At 40.1% G+C, this 19,248-nt stretch overlaps 1 protein-coding gene across 6 annotated transcripts in view; it reads left to right on the top strand.

The window, feature by feature from the left end:
* The window catches only part of znf423 (zinc finger protein 423), a 188,404-nt gene that overhangs the window by 17,551 nt on the left and 151,605 nt on the right, over nt 1-19,248 (top strand). For 5 of the 6 annotated variants that reach the window (XM_008412529.3, XM_008412528.3, XM_081608334.1 and 2 more), the window contains exon 2: nt 11,873-11,935. The exons of the other annotated variant lie outside the window; for it this stretch is intronic. In XM_008412529.3, the coding sequence (XP_008410751.2) occupies nt 11,873-11,935 (63 nt within the window). The remainder of the gene's footprint in view (nt 1-11,872; nt 11,936-19,248) is intronic. 6 annotated transcript variants of the gene reach the window in all.

The raw sequence follows: 19,248 nt of genomic DNA, 5'->3' as shown, positions 1-19,248 counted from the left end.
GTTAAATGAAAAATATCCAGAATTTTTATCCGGTTAATCATTAGAATAATTGATGGAATAATGAATCAGTAAAAAGTTGCAGCTCTAGTTAAAACCCTGGATTTGTTGCTGAGTGAACTCTTTTGGTTGTATACCAGACCACTACGCATCTGCGTCGCTCTTCCCTCCTCTTCCTCTTTCACTTTCATTTTTTCCAACTCCTCTGTCGTTTTTAACCTTCTTGTTCTAAGTTTAGTCCTCCGCCTCATTTCTTTGCCCCTCCCCTACCTGTTTCTCCTGTGATCGATTTCTCTTCCTGCCACTCTCTCTCTCTTTCTCTCTCTCTCGCTCTCTGACAGACAGAAAAACAAATGTCAGATCAGAGAGGCTCTTTAAACTCAAGCTGTGTTGTTTGGCCCTGAACATCAACTCTGTGCTCATCTGATTGTAAGCGTGTGTGTGAGAGAGAGAGAGAGAAATGAGTGCTGTACTCCATAGATTTGTTCTGTGTTGGAGCGCTTTCTGCATTTATAAAGCTTTGTAAATACTCACTATTTCTTTTGTTCGGTTCAGACAACAGATGGAGCTAAAAGAAGCCAACCCTTCAGCAAAATAAAAGCCTCTTTCTAGGTTTTAATGTCTTTCAGTTCAACACAATTTATGACCACTGACCTCCTAACTTTCTTCTCTGCACCTTCTTGTCTTTATATCTGGCCAATTTAAACTCTAAATTAATGTGAATTTTATTCCTGTCGATAATAAAATGTAACAGCAGTTAAAGATTTATTCCAATTTAAGATACAGCCACAGAATCCCAGACGCAAACAAAAGTTATTCAACGTAGCTGCTTTTGATTAAATAGTCGAATTTATTAACTTTGCAGTTGTAAAACGCATCTTGTTAAGTTTATAGATGGTTCTAAATGTGTCTGTTCAATATAAAACAGTTGTAAAAGTACACAGGACCACAAGCATTCAGCAACTGCTATTAACATCCAGACCTTTTATACACTTCCTTATTAATTAAACTCAACTAAATGCAGAGATGTTTTTAAAAGATGAATTGACTCAAATCCTCATCTTGTTCCTTAGAATAAACGTTTTTGTTTTGTTTTAGCAGACCAAGAAAAAGAAAATGGATTGACTACAGAATTAGCATTATGTGTCTTTTGCATAGGGGCTGCACAGTGGTGCAGTTGGTAGAGCTGTTGCCTTGCATCAAGAAGGTTCTGGGTTCGATTCCTGGCCCGGTCTTTCTGCATGGCGTTTGCATGTTCTCCCTGTGCATGGTGGGTTTTCTCCGGGTACTCCGGTTTCCTCCCACAGTCCAAAAACATGACTGTCAGATTAACTGGCCTCTCCAAATTGCCCCTATGTGAGTGTGTGTGTGTGCATGGTTGTGTGTCCTGTGTGTCTCTGTGTTGCCCTGCGACAGACTGGCGACCTGTCCAGGGTGACCCCGCCTCTCGCCTGGAACGTCAGCTGGAGAGGCACCAGCAACCCTCCCGACCCCACTGAGGGACAAGGGTGTGAAGAAAATGGATGGATAGATGGATGGATGTCTTTTTCTTATTGACTCAAAAATGCAAAACCCTTTTTATTTTCCAGGCTTACAATTTACTGATCCCATTTCTAGAATGTTGGATTTTCAGTTTTAAGCAGGAAAAAAAAAACATTATCTGTTCCCCTCAAGTTTTTTTTTTTAACTTAACAATTTTGCCCTTCCTGAACAAAATATTGGGCAACACTGGCTAAAAACTAGCCTAGCAGCTAATAACTTCTTGGCTATATAACGTTTTAGCTAACAAATGTGTTAGCCAACTATTATGTTGGATATTATGTTGTTTGCTTATTATCCTGTTTGTAGCTAAATTGATTAATTACTTTATAAACCTATTAACCTACTTCATGTTGTCAGACAGGTTCTGCTTAGGTAATTTCTTGGTTACTCAGATCTGGCAGGATTTAGCTTTTAAATCACACTTAGTTGTTTTACTTAGATGGACCTACATTTGCATATATATTTTTTTACATTCTTTTGTTGTATAATGGATTTTTTTTTTACAATGGCTGCTGGAAAAGACAAGTGTTTTGCTGTTGGCTTACCATACAGAAACCACTTGCTGCATTCTTGTTGGTTGTGCAGGAGGCTCCACTTCTACTTTTCAAAGGTGTATGGTTGTGTAATTGTGCATCTGTTTGCAGCCATTTTCACATGCGATTGCAAACGCTGAGTTGAGGGTTGCTGGCAGCAGCTTATTTGGATTTAAAGTGACAAGAGGCTCTAAGACAGAACTGACCAGAATAAAATCTAATTATCTAAGAATGTGCAAAAAAATGTAAAAAATGTAATGGCGATGTTTTGTATAGGCCATGTTCAAAGAGGCATAACAGGTCAGCATTAATAAGTAAAAACCCTGTTTTACAAATAGTGCTTCCTTTGGTTGCTTTATTTGATTAAAATTTGATGGACTATGAAAAGGATTTAAATGTGACAGAAAAACAAAACCAGAAGAAAACTGTAAGTTGTACAACCAAGCCTCTCTGGCAGACTGAAGGTGACAACCAAACCAACTTTGCCGTCGCAGCTGGAGACAGAATCAGATAGCGCAAACATTTTGGGTCAAATCAGAGGAAAAGGGAAGAGAGTCGCGATAAGAGAGGCAGCGGAAAGGGAAAAGATAGCGAGGGCGACGGAGCTTGTCCGCCAGGCTTTCTGTGCTTGTTTGTCTTCCTCTCTGCCATCCATCCAAGCCCGCTGCTAACTCTGTCCCCCAACGCGCTCACAATGTCACAGACAAAAGCAGACATGGACGAACACTCGCCCAGTCCCAAATCTCTGAGTGGCCTGGTGTTTCTGGCCCGTGACACAGTGTTGGGGATGTGTTTTTGTGTTTTAAGGCTGTTTTGTGCAGAGTGCAGGCAGGCAGAGAGAGCAGTTTCACTGCTGATAAAAGTATTTGGTTAATCAGCTTCTGTCCCCGTCCCCTGAGTTGATCTGTTTGCGTGTGTGTGTGTCTGACACAGGCCATTGAAGTTTGTGATGTTGGGATGGAGATGGAGATGGGGAGGGGGCGGGGGGTGCTGGTGGTCCCTGAGGGCTGGCTGGGGATGGAGATTGGCATCAGCTCCAGGCCAGTAGCGTCACAAAGTCGCTCCGGAGGGATGTGAGGGCCAGCCAATGAGAGAGTCCTTCTGGATCCAGGAGGGAGCGCTGGTCTGGGTGGAGGATATGGGGGAGGAAACGGGTTGTGGAGGGGACACAGGGAGCAGAAACAGAGATGGGGGAGACAGACAGATAAAGAGGGAGAGAGTGTCAGATGACAATTAGCCTCTTGACTCCCGTCCAACACCGGTTGTCAATCAGCGCGGCCCTCTGGGAGGAGAGCCCGCCTGTCATTGGCTACCCTGGCCCAAAGTCCCGCCTCCTTGGGCTGCCTGGCCGGCGGAAGATTGGCCGCGCTGACCCGTTCGTCAAATGGATGTGGGAATAACCGGAACCGCGGGCTGCTTTGGGAATATATGGCCCTGATACTGTGGGTGCAGGCTGTTTAGACGGAGAAAAGACAAAGGATTTCCTTCACTCTGCTTCGCTTTCGCTGCATAGTTAGAGGTAAAACAAAGATTATAGCGAGCTAATGTGTGATAAGTAGACCTGTCGCAATAATCAATACATTAATTTATGACGTGATCAGGTAAAAAGAGCTCAATAAATTCCATTAGTGTGATTTATTGCTTTTCTTTTTTCTCTCTTTCTACCAAAAACTGGATCTTCAGTTTGGTCCTCTGGTCTCAACTAGCGCTTTATTCTGAAGGACAGAATTAATTTTATTTGTTAATTCTGTTGTTTTGTTTATTTATTTTGGATAAAAGTTCCAATGTTAAATATTCATCAGATTTGAAAGATTATTGATCTTTGTGAATGTCCTCTTGTATTATTTTGCCATTGCCATTATATTACTGGAAAATGGTCTCAAAACAATAATATCATAATTTGTCATAATAAATTCTGGGATAATTTATCATCCAGCAAAATTTGCTGGAAATAAACATAAATCAGTGAATCGCTGAGGTTGAAGCTGCAGAGTGTAACTTTCACAAAGAAACACATATTTGTTAAAATGATCATTGTCATGACAGTGTAACATAAGAAAATGCACCGCTCCCGGTCAAAAACAACCAATCAGAGCCAGAAGGAGGGTCTTAGCGTTGTCAATCACTCTCATGCTCTGTGCTACCCTTCAGCTGGGTCACTGTAACTTAGCCTGCAACGGATGCTAAGGCTAGTTAGCATAGGACGGTAGAGAAATGGTTTGTCTATGATTCGCACATTCAGCAGCATACACAAGCATGATTGACGGCTCCGATTGGTTGTTTTTGACCGGGAGCGGCGCGTTTTTGCCGACTGCTATAGTAGCTCAGGGAGGAGGTGGAAGAGCTTGATTTTTATCTGCCTCATACCGAAATGTCACAATGTGGAAAAACATATTTCTGCAAAAGTTACATACTGTAGCTTTAAGAGACGATGAAAGGAAAACCAGAAATGAGGCGCGTGTCGGAGTAAACACTGGAAATGGGTTAAAAACACAGGAGGAAAATGGGAGCGACAGGGAAGGCTGGGCTGCTTTGCTTTGCAGGAGCGTGAGCAGATAATTAATGACAACAACAACTGTGTAAATATTTGTACATGAGAACCTGGTGATGATGATGCAGAGCCATGCTGTAGCAGTGCTTCATCGTCTGATCGTCTGTGATGAACGGGGAAAATATAGAGCGTGAAAAAACCCCCAACCTTCATGAACCAGAATTTATTACAACTCCAGTTTGTCTAAAAGCAGAGTGAAGCCTGGCCTGAATCTAGTGAAAGGTTCGTTGGCAGGCCTCTGCAGAGCTCAGTGACTGGATGCTGATGAGGAAATTCAGCCGTTCCAGGAACCCCTGCTCTAGATCGTCCAGTTTTCTGGGCTTCCTCTGATGGTTTTTTTTCCTCAGCTTCACTGGTTTTCTCTAGCATTTTGTTCTGAGGACTGAGATTGTATTTGAAAAGGTGAATTTTGTGTCTGTTGAACCATTAATGGCTGAAAAGAAACAGAATCGACCAGATTTAGGCTGCGTTCACACTGAAGTGACCCAAACCCCATCTTTTTGTCTTAATGCCACCCGTATCTGATCTTTTTAATGCAACCTGAATTTGTATCCGACCTTAATGCCACTGATACTCGACAAACGTCACTATTCTGCATCACAGAGCCCAACTTATAAAGAGAACAAGGCCCACAGCATCCTGGATCCTCCACTGTACGCGGAACTTGGTTTCACATCTGGAGTGTTTGTTGCTGGAAAGCTCAATTTTACTCTCATCTCTCATCTCCTCCTGCAGCTCAGAAGATGGAAACATTCATAAAAACAGCACCAGGAATCCATATTTGTGTTGGGTTTCAAATCCTCTTGTTCTGGTGTTTTGCTAATCAATCAATCAATCAATCAATCAATCAATCAATCAATCAATCAATCAATCAATCAATCAATCAATCAATCAATCAATCAATCAGTCCAAGTTTATTAGTATTTTAGCGTTGCAACCAGTGCTTTACATCACATCATAAAAACACAAAAAATCAACAATTGAAACATCACAGTTTTCCATGTGCTGTCATTTCATATCAAAATGTTGGTCTGTGCTTCACTTACTATGGGTCAAAAGTAACACTAAGCGGCTGGGTTTTTAGTCAGGTTTTAAAGAACTCAGTGACAGTTTTGGAGTTTTCTGGAAGTTTGTTCCAGATTTGTGCTGCATAGATGCTGAAAGCTGCTTCTCCATGTTATGGTTCTGTATCCAGAGCAGAACCAGAAGACCTGAGAGGTTCTGAAAGGTTGATACGACAGGAGCAGATCTTTAATTCATCATTATGTTAAACCATTTATAAACTAACAGAGTTTTAAACTCTGTTCTCTCAGTGGAAGGACTGAAGAACAGGGTGATGTTCTCCATCTTCCAGGTTTTAGTCAGAACTCCAGCAGCAGCGCTCTGGATCAGCTGCAGCTGGAGGATTGATTTTTTTTTATGAAGATGCTGCTGCAGTAATCGATGCGGCTAAAGATAAAGGCATTGATGAGTTTCTGTAGATCTTGCAGAGACATTAGTGCCTCTAATATCTCTGCTCCGGTTTCACTGCAGGCTCCTGTCTGCTGTTGACCGACAGACCCTCATTTTGGTAAATTCTCATTTGCATCTCAGGTTCGATTTGCATGTAAATGTGTGTTTTGTCGCTGTGGACAACCTGGTATAATTGTGTGCTTAATGAAGCGTAGCATCTCATTACAACAGAGACAGGAGTGGCTGTTGTCTGGTGCTGTAGCTGCTGTAATGCAGAGGTTCCTCTGCTTGTGTGATGCATGTTTTTGCATCTGATTACTCGGTTCTCAAGAAGAAGCAGGCACTAAAAACCCAGGTCACCTTACGGGAGAAAAATAACGAGACCAGACATCAATATATGAACTATGAGCATACAAATCCAGTTTATTGACTTGGTTCATTATAAAATAATGTTTGGAGCAAAATTAAGTTTTGAATCCAGAGATTATTTGTGAATTTACAATCAATCAGTTTAATAGATAAAAATCAGGTATTTTGCTGTAGTTTGAATAAAAATGTGGAATAATACAAACATGGACTTAGTGCAGTTCATCATGAGTTTTCAAAAAATGATAGAGAAAATGTCTGATGGCTACAAGAACAAATAACTTCACATTTCTGTTTAATGATTTTATATATAAGAATGATTTGTTTCATATTTATATATATATATTAATAGTTTATGAAGGGGAATTTTAGTTTAATTTGATGTGTAGCATAGGAATAAATAAGCATTTTTGCTTCTACCTTTTCAGGCATGTTATTTAAATTGTTGCATTATTTTAAAGTACCAATAACAAATTATTTGATAACTATCTGAATAAATACAGAAGCAATCGATCAGTTAAATATTTAAACATTTATTGAAAAATAAATGAATATTCAGCTAATTTCTACTGGAGTTGGACAATAAATCAATAGCAGTACATATTGGTGCATGATCAATATGTTTTCACTGAGCTCTGATTCAGAACCGCACGGCATTCTGGGGGATGTAGGCAGAGGAAAAACCTGTCATGGCAGCCACCTTTTTTTGGAAGGAGTAACTTTCTGCAGGGAGTCGATTCAAGTTTAAACAATAAATGTTTATCGTTCAAACATAGAAACTAGTTTATTTTTAAATTGGGTGACACTTTATTTGAAGGGGGTGAATAATACATGTCATAAACATGAATAAGTCTTCATGAATATTTATGACTGTTGTCATGAAGCGTCATTCGGTAAATTATGACACTTTTAATACAAAGTTGACATTATTCAAAATGTCTTTGACAACTTGACATTAACCAATAAATCATTACTGATATAAATTTGTTATAAAAGTATTACTGATTGCACTTTAAAAATTAGGTAACTTTATGTTATTAAAAGTAAAGTTTAAACAGTAACGATTTCTTGGTTAATGTCAAGTTTTCATAAAGACATTTTGAATAATGTCAACTTTGTATTAAAAGTGTCATAATTTACCGAATGACGCTTCATGACAACAGTCATAAATATTCATGAAGGTTTATTCATGTTCATCACATGTTTATGACAGTGTTATGACAGTCTTATTCACCCATTCACTTATTTTAGCAGCAAAAGAAGATTTTAAATTGAACCACCTCCAGGTGAAACTACAAGGAAGACAAGAAGGTTGTTGTTCTGTAGTGTCCTAGTCAAAACCCAGATGTCAACCTGATAGAGAATTTGTGGGAGGACTTAAAAAGAGCTGATCAACCTGAACTTTAGCAAGGTGAATATTTATGCTACTTGTTTTATTTTAAGTATTCTTATTTAGTTGTCATTACTTTTGTATAAAGTGTGAAATAATATTCAGTTCTTTTTCAATAAGTGTTAATATATCAATGTTTGATCTGAGCTCTGAAAGAGGAAGTAATTTATTTGCACTTAAACAACAAAACTTGATCTTATTTTCATCATTAGAAGCTAAAAATCTTTTTCTGCGGTGTGGAAAAGATTCAGATACCTTGACTCACTTTGACATTAAATATTGTTTATTTGTGAAAATAAAAACCCAGATGTTGTTGATAGTGCTTGAGTTACAAAAACAATAAAAAGATAAAACATCCAAGATGGAGAGTAGTTTTCATAACTAGTTAGGAAGCATCTGTAACGGTATCCACATCAAGCCGGGAGCCTTTTTCAACATTTTCCATACAGATTTAATGAAACTTTCTTCATGTTCTGTCGTCTGTGTGAATCAGTGTCTTCTTTCATGCAATGACGGCATTTTATCTGCAGAAAATCCTCGTCCTGCTGTGCCAAAAAGTCCAGAGATTTCTTGATTTAATGTGTGAAGACTCACTGGACACCACTCCTACGTGCAACTAAAAACGGAAATCTATTAATTGACCCGTTTCTGCAGGTGTTCAGGAGGAAATGAAAGGAGTGGAGTATAAATGTGTTGCTTTTGGTGTAAAAATCAGAGTTACTGGTGTTGTTGGGCTGTTAATTGTTTTCTTGTGCCAGTTTTAAATTTCCAAAGGAAGGATTTCTTCTTGTTAGTGTAAAGATATTAATTGGACTCTTTTTTTTTTTTTACCTCTCCCACTCATTCTTCCTCTCAGATGTTAATAATCAGATGCAGATTTCTGCTCCCTCATTTTCCCTCCCTGCACATAGTTGCGCATGTGCTGCACAAACTCTAACGGTTCACGATGTGCGAGTCTCCAAGGAAGACACAGAGTCTAAATAAAGCTGTGTGTGTGTTTCTGTCTTGTGTGTGTGTGTGTGTGTGTGTGCTAGGCTAATGAAACACATGTTATTCCCTACAGCCTCATCAGGAAAAACGGGCTTTTATTGGATCCAAAGTTACTCTTCCAATTGTAGCATTTTATTTAAGAAAAATCCTAAATCTTTTTGTTATAGATGCTTCAGTCTGAGATTTGCAGCTTTTCTTTGACCTTTAGGTTTTGTAATCAGCCCAGGTCAGGCAGACAGCAATCCGATCCAGGATTTGTGCAGAACCTGATTTTGATTTCTTTTAAATGAATGTTTGGCTGATTTTACTTTGGAAATTTAAGCGTTGAGCCAGAGGAAAAGTTTCATTTTGACTTTTTTCAGAAATTTTCTAGAAAAAAGAGAAATTTCTAACCCTCAAAAGGTGAACATTTTCAAGTTACAAACTCAGAAAATTTGAGATTAATCTCAGAAATTTTCTAGAAAAAAATCTCTGAATTTAAAAGTCAAAAACTTTCAACTTCTGGAAATGTGAGTTTTTTCTTTTCAAACTCAGAAGTTTTTGCTCTAGAAAATTTCTGAGATTAATTTAGAAATTTCATAGTTCTTTTGGCAGAAATTGATTCCTTTTTTTTGCTATCTACACTGGCCCTGACACGCCGTCATAGTATTGTCACAGACTATATGTAAATACAAACCTTCATGCAAATCAGCAAATTTTAGATTTTAGATTTTGCCAGATTAATTAGTGGGTCAGGTCACAGCATTCATTTCTTCTTTTCTTAGTGTTGAAAAAGAGGAAATGCAAATATAAATTGTTTTGTTTTGTGCAAACATTTAGCACAATCTCAAAGTATTACAGTAAGAGCAGCTTTAGCTGCAATAGAAATGCTACCTGCTACCTAACAGGTAACGAGTCGCTGCAGTAAAAATGCTGGTTGTTCAATACAGATTTAGTAACTCTGCAGACTGATTTTGTTTTGATTTTGTTCAAAAACAAAACGATTTGGATCAGAACATTTTGGCATCGCTGAATATTTAAATTCAGCAAATTTAAATATAGGAGAGCAAAAATCCGGACTCGGACCTTTCCTGTCGAATCACCAAAAATCTGATTTTGTTTTTGTTCATTAACTACATCAGAGCTGAAAATAATTTGGTCTGGATGGAGCCAAATGCACTTTAGTTAAAAAAGACAGAGGAAAGGCACAGATGGTTTGATGGATAAACTTGGATCACTGTAGAATCATTGGAAAGAAAATCAGACTCTACAGAAATCCAGAAATCAGCATCAGAAAAAGTCTTGATCTGTACTTTAGGGGGATTCCCTTCCTTCACACACAGCTGACAGCAGCAGCCGGTCAGAGCATCGTTACTCCACACAGCATGCAGCCAGAAAGCATCGCTCTCCGTAAAAACCTGCAACTCATCCAGGACTGTCCAGAAAATTACAGGCACTAGTTTAAAAGCTTACTGAGCTAATCAGATGTTTCTCCTTACAGAAGTGGAGTTCAGCTCCTGCTGCAGAGTTTATCTTTACGAAGCAGCAATCGGCTGATTTATAACTTCTTGTTTTGATCCGAGTTCTTGGCTCAGGTCTGATGCGAGGACGGCGGCGGTCCGGGGGGAGTTGTTGCGGACGTGGAGGGAGGTGTTGCTGTTCTGGGAGCGGAGGGAGGGCGGAGGTCAGCGGTGGGAGCGGGAGCAGAGCGGGATCAGAGATCAGAAGCGGCCGTGCGTAAGCGGGGAGAGGTGCGACGCTGCGTGCTGGGGAAGGGGGGGAGAGGAAATCCCATTGTGTGCTGACTCCGGCCGTTTCCTGTTTGTGTGCCAGCTGTGCTTCCCTTCTTCCCGTCGTACCCAGGAAGTTGGTATCACATTCCTGTTGTGATCGGCTCAGCGTGTGAACGTGTCTCAGACATCCCGGGATATCAGAGTTGTCAGCTGGCTCGTTAAACTCCTGTATCCAGATTATATTTTCTATATTTGTTGTGTTTTGTTTTTAGTTTGTCATCAATTTATTTTCTGAATATTTTAAACATGAGAAAATCTTGAAGCTTCCTCTGATGGTTCACCAGAGCCCCATCATTGGCTGCGTTCACACAGCAGGCAAATCCGCCTTTTTCCCTCAAACGCGAGCCATTTCCGATCTTTTCACCCCCTCAAAAAAAACGTATTTGTGTCTCTAATTGGGCCCGTTTGTTTTCATGCCCGTTGAAAACAAACAGGCATGTATCCGATTGTCTTCAAAGCGTCTGCAGTCTGGAGTGTCGGATTTTATCTGGTTTTTATGTCATTGATGTAAGAGATGCGTCGTAATTCTGCGCCAGAAGAAGCCAGACGGTAAATCTAAACTTAAACAATGGCTGAAAATTATAATTATGAAATTATGAAGAAGTCTTTTTCACTGAAGTGCATCACGACACAATCCCGCCACTCTGGTTACCAACAAACATGGAGACAGACAGAGCACTGCTGTGTGGCATCAGATTTCTTCCTCAGCCATGCGGGTCGTAAACCGTTCACACAAAAATCTTATTGCTGTTTTCTTTAACAACCAGGCAAAATAAAAAATCAGAATTGAGCATCCAAACATGCTGTGTGAACATTAGTTTCTGTCTCTGAAGGTGGCATCTTTCCCATTTTGAGGAATAACTGTACCTGCCGGAAGAACGTTAGACATGAAGAATGTTTTTATGTCTGTTGCTACGTGGGGACCAATGGGTCACTTTACTCATGCTGCACAGTTTAGTGCAAGCAAATGTAGTTTACAGTAACACTGTAAAGATCATTTCGCTTTGGAGCTTTAAGGAAGTCGTCCTCTTTTCAAGGTGCAACCAGGAAGTAAACAGCTGAAAGTTCTCCAAAAATAAAACTCCATACAGTTTAAAACTATGAATCAAACAGATCAATAAAAACACTGACCACATGCAGTGTTTCATGTTTCTGCTGAGCTGTCCTGTTAAATAAAATTCATATCCTTCATGTTGGCTATTATCTTTGAAAATGCAAGTTGTTGTATGCAAGTCATAAAGTTTCCATCTTCTTTGTGTCTCTGCTGTTTCCCCCTCAGCGGTGGAAGAAGGAGAACCGTCGGAAGGAGGAGGGACGTGGGATGAATCCGCCGTCCAGACAGGTCAGTTTTTATGACCTGAAGCGTTTTAATAAACTTCCAGAGACTCTTTCTGATCCACACCAGGAGATAAACTCCTGCTGGGAAAGATTTGTGAACAAACATGAAGGATGAAGGGATTTTTAAAAAAGTGTTAGATGAAGGAGACGGATGTAGAGGAGAAACGAGGGGATTTATGAAGAGATGGAGGGAGGAGCGAGAGATTTTCTCTCTGTTGTCTGATATCTGGGGAAGAAGTTTGAGAGATGATGAGCTTTTCTTCTTTTTTACTTGTTCCTCAGTAAGATCTTCTCCAAGTTTGTCTGTCGCTTCCTTCTTGCTTCTGCCGCCAAGTGGAAACTTACATTAGCCTTTTTTATTACAAAGGAAAAAAAATCAAAACATCTGAATTTTTCCTCACATCTGCTTATAAGCATGTGCAGTAACAAATGATTAAGTCATATCTTCCACAAAATCACAGAAGAAGAAATAGTTGCTTAAATTTAATCAGTAATTTTTACCTGAGTGACTTTATGATGAAGTGTTTCTACTCTTATTTGACTTTCACTGACTGAAAAAGAAACTTGTTTCAACCAAACAGACACACACCTGCTGTTTTTATTAATACGTTTATCATAAGTTTTATATTGACAGAAATTGGTTTGAAAAAAATCATTTTGCCTGATTTTGTTATTTATATGAATCATTTTCAGTTTGGTCTTTAATTAAAACACCAAAATTGAACAGGGCGATACAAAACATGTTTGCATTTTTTCCACAAATTTTTTCTTAGTTAATGATAAAAAAATATGCAGCTTAGTTCTGTGTATTTTGAGCTCCTTTCAGAATAAAATGCTTCCGGGTGTCTTGTCACTTTAAATGCAAATGAGCCGCTGCTGGCCCGGACCCATAACTCAACGTTTACGCTCACACTGATTGCAAACAGATGCACAATTATACAACCATAAGTCTTTGAATAGCATTAGTGGAGCCTCCTGTACAACAACCAAAAAAGATGCAGCAAGTGGTTTCTGGATTGCAGGTCAACAAAAAACAGAACACTTGACTTTTCCAGCAGCCATTGTACAACGCATACAGTGGTAACACCAGCTGACTGAATGCGGTGCCGCTATGCTTAGGTTGCTAGGTAACCGACTGGGTTCTGCTTGGGTTGCTAGGTAACGGACCGTGAATGCTGATTTGTGATGTTACATTCTGGAGGTTTTTGAAATGGCTCATTTTCCAGACACCAACAAAAACCAAAAACAATATTTTCAGCCAAAAAATGCCAGGGTGTCCTGTTTTTAAAAGCCATAGAAACCCAAATGGAAGTAAAGAATGGAAGCTTTTTTTACCAAATATTTTTTCACTGTTGCTTGAGTAATTTCTTGGATGGCTTATTTTTACTTTTACTTGAGTAAAAATCTGTTGAAGTAGTGCTACTCTTACTTGCGAATAGTTGGGTATGCAGCTGTGTTGTTCCAGGTGTCTCCCTTTCTTCAGAGGAGTTGAATCCTGCAGCGTTACCAGGCGGACGTTAATGTCCACGTCTGTCCTGTAGGTGGTAACAGACAGCGGAGCACGCTCCCGGCCTGTTGTCATGGACACCTTGAATGTTAGCCAGCTTCATCCTCGCCTTTTGTCGCGAGTTGTTTTAGCAAGTACCAACACACTTTTTCCCATTTCTTGGCAGAAAAAGAACAGTTAGGTGTTTTTCTGCTCTAGTGAGTTTTCCCTGCTCTGGTTTTCAACCTATCAGGGAGCGGCGAAGCACTTCCTCTGACTGGATCCCTGCAGGGAAACGAGATACTGCTGAATGTGGTAAATATCCAGTTAGCTCCCTCTCAGCCTCTCCTGGCCCTGTCTCTCGTTCGGCTCTACGGGGGATGAAAGGGAAGGAGAGGAATCACTCCTGGGGTGTGTGTGACGTGCCAAACCCTCCATACCTGCGCTAACGCTCCTCCAGGGGCCGCCGTGCAGCCTGAAGTCTGCAGCAGTGTGTGTGTGTGTGAGTGTGTGTGAGAGTATAGGTGGGTGTGCGTGTGTGTGTGTGTTTTCAGCAGGGTGCTGACTTTGGTCCTGAGTGGTTCACTGGAAATGCTGTGTGTGTCAGTTCCTGCAGGAAGCTGTAGTCCCATGACACACACACACACACACACACACACACACACACACACACACACACACACACACACACACACACACACACACACACACACACACACACACACACACACCTATCAGAGTGTTCCTCCAATGAAAACATTCTGTCCCATATTCCCTTACTCAGCCACACTTTCAGTTTTACCGCCTGTATCTGATCCCAGCAGCTTTCTGCATCACATTTTTACCGTTTCTCTGCAAATTTCTCCCATTCTGGCTCCTCTCTCTCTCTTCATTGGTCTCTCTGTCTCTCTTCATCTCTTTGTCTTCCACAGCTCTAACTTCTTACTTTTCTGTCGTTTGCTCATTAACTGTGTGTGCAGAAGAAGAAGTTGGGAGTGTGAATTACGTCTTATTCCCTATATTCAACGTGACGACTCCTTCGCTCTCAGGGATGCAGTGAGAGCGACAAGATTCTGAAACTTTTACTCATCCGTCACTCTTTCTTTCTTTCTTTCTTTCTTTCTTTCTTTCTTTCTTTCTTTCTTTCTTTCTTTCTTTCTTTCTTTCTTTCTTTCTTTCTTTCTTTCTTTCTTTCTTTCTCTCTCTCTCTCTCTCTCTCTCTCTCTCTCTCTCTCTCTCTCTCTCTCTCTCTCTCACCCTTTCCGTCGTTCTTTCTCTGGAAAATGTGTGTTAAGTTTGGAAAGACCCACAGGAGAGAAACAGAACTCATCCTCCCTCTTCCTCCTCCTCTCTTTCCCTTAAAGCTGCAGTATGTAACTTTTATAAAAAATATTTTTTTGTATTTGTTGAAACTGTAACTTTTTCATGAGTCGGATAATCTGTGAAAAAAATCAAGCTTCTCCCAGTGCTAATTAGAAACAACCAATCAGAGCGAAGAGGCGGGTCTTAGAGCTCCCTCTCCTGCTCCCTGCTATGCTACAGCTAGCATAACCTGTTGTGAATGCTACGGCTAGTTAGCATAGCCATCGATGCATAAACGGTGTTTCTGTAATGCTACACTGTAAAAACACAAAATCTTACTGAGTATTTTTGTCTAGTGCAAATATCTTAATGCACTTTAAATAACACAAAACTAACTTAAAAGTAACTTTTCAGCAAAATATAGGAGCTTTTTTAGAAAATAATTCCTTAATTTCGATGAATAAGTACTTGTTCCTTTGTCAGATTATTTCACTTATAGCAAGGCAACACTGTCTTATTAATTAATCTGCTAATGAAATAAATACTTCTTTCACAAATTTACTTAAAACAAGCTCATGAATCTTGCTGAAAAGTTACTTGTAAGTCAGTTTTGTCTTATTTAAAGTGCATTAAGATATTTGCACTAGACAAAAATACTTGGTAAGATTTTGCAGTGTAGCATTACAGGAGCTCGTTCACGATGTTGATTGACAGCTCTAAGACCCGCCTCCTGGCTCTGATTGGTTGTTTTTAGTCAGGAGTGGTTCATTTCCTCAAACGGCAACAGCAGCACAGGGAAAAGATGTATCCTTTTACAGATTTTCTACTGTCAGAACATGGTGACAAATGTGTAAAAACACATATTTCCTACAAAAAATTACATACAACCACTTTAAGATAAGTTCGCCGAAGCTAAAGTTGCCCCACCATCGAACAGAAAACCTCTTCCTTTCTTGTTTGATCCTCTTCTGCTTTGAAAACGCAGACGAGACGGCCTCTTTCTTCTTTCTGCATTTCGCTCAGGCTACAGTCCGCTATCCGTTCCGTGTGTTCACGCTGACACTTAAACAGCCGGTGAGTCATCGTGGAAAAGGTTTGTCAAGTCCCCAGGCTGAAAGCGAGAAGCCGAGACCAACCGGATTATTGTTATTCGCCGTGTGGTGTCACACACTCGAGTGGAGCACCGAGAAGCAACTATCACATGACGGATCTGTGTCAATTTTAGAGCTGCAGCTCTCCGCTTGGCTAGTAATCCAACACTCCATCGATTATTTTGAACACTAGGAGACATATTTACAGCTCTGGATAGAAGTTTCTCTCTCTGAGTGATTATTTCTCCGTTGCTTTCTGGTGGTAAATCTGTGCCTCATTTGTAAGGAAGATGCCGTTAGCAGAGATGCAGCTTCATTCTGATACTTTCATGCGTGTTTGAGAAATCCTTCCATCTCCGTGGCAACCATTCAGCTGTTCAAAATGCCTGGGTGGACTTGGCTCCGCCTTCAAGTATGTAACTCCTCCTCAAAACTGCCGTTTCCAAATCAGCTCCTTCAGACTAGCCAGCAGCAATTAGCAATCGCCTGGTGGAACTGAGTATCTGCTGAGCTGGTTGTGGGAGCCACTTCTCAGAGCAACACTGGTAAAAATGTTGTTAAAGGGTTAATAAAGGAGCCATGTTGTGATGACTTCCTGAAGGCGGAGTTTCAGAAGGAGCAGGAGTTTTTAAAGAGACAGAGACCAAATTTCCTCCTCAGTTTTGTGTTGTTAAATTTGGATGGTTTGCTCAGACAAACCAGGCAAAGTGGTTTATCTTTCCAGATTGCCTGTTTTTTTTTCTTTCCGAGGAAAAAATAATCTGGAGAAATTGAATAAATTATAAGATATAAAGTATGACTTAAAATAATTTTCATATACAGCATTTTTATAGCAACTGAGCTTAACATAGTTACTTGATTGAGCTATAAAATGATTTGAGGAGAAGTTGAAGAATTTTGTTACAATGGAAAGGGGATCTGCTCCGCAGTATCATACTGCCACCACCATGCCTGACAGGTAATTCAGTGTTTTGGTTTTTTTTAGGTTTGAGAGTCACTGAGGTCAAACTGTTCAGTCTTTGTCTCATTTGTAGATAAACATTTTCTCCAGGACTTCTCCTTCCTACGCTACACAGAGACTCGACCGGTTGTCCTCAATCATGATCACAATCACCTGGACAGGTGTCCAGGTTGTTCTGCCTCCTGTCCCGTCACCCTGCACAGAGTAAGAACGGCACTGGAAATGATGGATGCATCGATTTATCAGTGAGAAAACAGGGTTTGCAGGTCAGATCTCCTCTTATCAGCGAGCGTCTCGTTATGGCCGGAGCTAAAAAAAAGAAGAAAGCGGACTCTTTCCTCTCCTCCGTTCTCCTGCTTCCTCTCCCCATCGCCCTCTTCCTCCGTCGCTGTCTCACTGCTCCCCTCTGGAGCTCCGTAATGTAGTTTTAATTTCCCTAAGGCTGCCACAGGAAAACAGTTCCTGTGTCTCTCTCTCTCTCTGTGTGTGTGTGACTGAGCTCCTATTGTCTGCTTGTGTCGCTGCTTCTGCGTTTTCTTCTGTCTCTGTTTTGCACCATTTAAGCAGATTCTTGTTTTTTTTGTTTTTTTTGTGAGTTTATGCGAATCATAAATAGGAAAATTGCCCAGCTGTCAGCATATTTGTGTCGTGTTTGTGCTGATCTGTTTGTGGCTGGCGTTGCTGCTTCAGGTCTGCGTTATCTTAGTGTGTTTTTATGTGAATTTATTGTTCAGCCTGTGTGTTTGTGTGTCTCTGTCACTTCCTTCCATGACGTTAATGGCTCTTTCATCATCCTGTTTCCAGACATGGGTGTTGGGTGCTAACCTCCCTGAGCACATCCCGTCCCAGAGGAGTGTGTGTGTGTGTGTGTGTGTGTGTGTGTGTGTGTGTGTGTGTGTGTGTGTGTGTGTGTGTGTGTGTGTGTGCTCAGCTACATGCATGCATCCCAGTGTGGTCTCTGCAGATCTTGTCCCATGTGGATTGGAGGCCTTGCATTGTGGAAACAGACACATACAGGCTGCAGGAACCTCCTTATGCAGAAACCAGCTTCTTCTCACACACACACACACACACGCGCACACGCACACACACACACACACACACACACACACACACACACACACACACACACACACACACACCTGAGCAGTGACTCAGAGGAGGCAGACGGTACCGCAGGGGTTGTTGGGCTCCTGGGACACGCGGAGCAGCCGTGTTGTTGTTGCGTCCAGCTGCACCTGTTCAGCCACGCCGACGCGTTCGTTTCTGCACCCAGAACCAAACCCATTCGTCTTTCCTTTCACCTTCACAGCACCTCGTTGAGTCTTTTTGTGAGAAAATCAAGTTACAGTGGCAGGAACAGAAGTTTGAGATGTGCACAGTGGACAGTATTTCTGATGTTTTAACCAGATATATCTGTCACAGGCAGCACCAGCCTTTACATTGTCTTTGTAAAAAAGGAAATTAAATTCTAAAAACAAAATATTTTTCAAATATTTCCCCGTAAAGCAAGTTCAGCTTTTTATTTTGGTAGCTTAATCTTGCAGAGAAAATGTAGAAGAAGTAAATTAGAGTTATTTTTATTCAATAATTCAAAAAATTATAATTTAAAATTTGTACAAAAAAATATTTTCAGAATATTTTAGAACCCTCTGTTGCTTATACATGAGCGACAAACAAAAAAGAGAAGAAATAAGAAAAATAAAAGCAGAAGAAACACAGAACACCTAATTGTTCAGCAGATTGTAACCTACAGTTTTACGTTTTTAAACTGATTTTTACAATGATTAGAGATTGAAATAGAAATATTATAAACAACTTCCAGTGGTGGGCACTCTTTCCCTCATTCGCTAAAAGCAAAGAACATTTTTAAATGCATTTTTTTGCAAACATTGAGAACATGTTTGCAAAAAAGCTTCCCTCCAAAAAATTATTTCTGACAAATTCTAAATTGCTAATTTACTTGTTTTTTGTTTTGTAAACTTTCAGTTGAATAAAAGTTGACATTTGGTTATCGATTGTTCAGAACTATTAAAGTAGTTAAACGTTGATGTTTGCTCTCTTATTTTGAAGGGGGTAAAGATTATTTATTCTGTTTCCTCTCCTCACATTCTCTGTTTTTCCCCAATAACTGTATTTTAAACAAGAAACTTATAGTAACAAAATAAAAGACAGTAGAGAACAAGAAATAAACACATAAATAAGAGCGTTACGAAACATGTAAAGTCAACATTAAATATGCGCTCAGGGGTTTAGTTTTAGTCAAAGTTAGTGCTTTAGCATTAGCTTTTGCTAAATGCTAAAGAAGCTTTAGCGTTAGCAAAGCTAATGTTCGGGTTAGCCTAACTTACGTTTCAGTTAGCGCCGTCCACCACAGTTTCTCTTTTTTTGTTTATTGGTTCTGATTGATTTTTATTTATTTTGTTTGGATTTCTTCCTTCATCCCATAAACAGAAATTAAGATTTACAGTTCATGA

The sequence above is a fragment of the Poecilia reticulata genome, chromosome 6 (assembly GCF_904066995.2).
Source record: "Poecilia reticulata chromosome 6, P_reticulata-male-v2, whole genome shotgun sequence".
Taxonomy (NCBI): Eukaryota; Metazoa; Chordata; class Actinopteri; order Cyprinodontiformes; family Poeciliidae; genus Poecilia; species Poecilia reticulata.
This window is presented reverse-complemented; position numbering and strand designations above follow the sequence as displayed.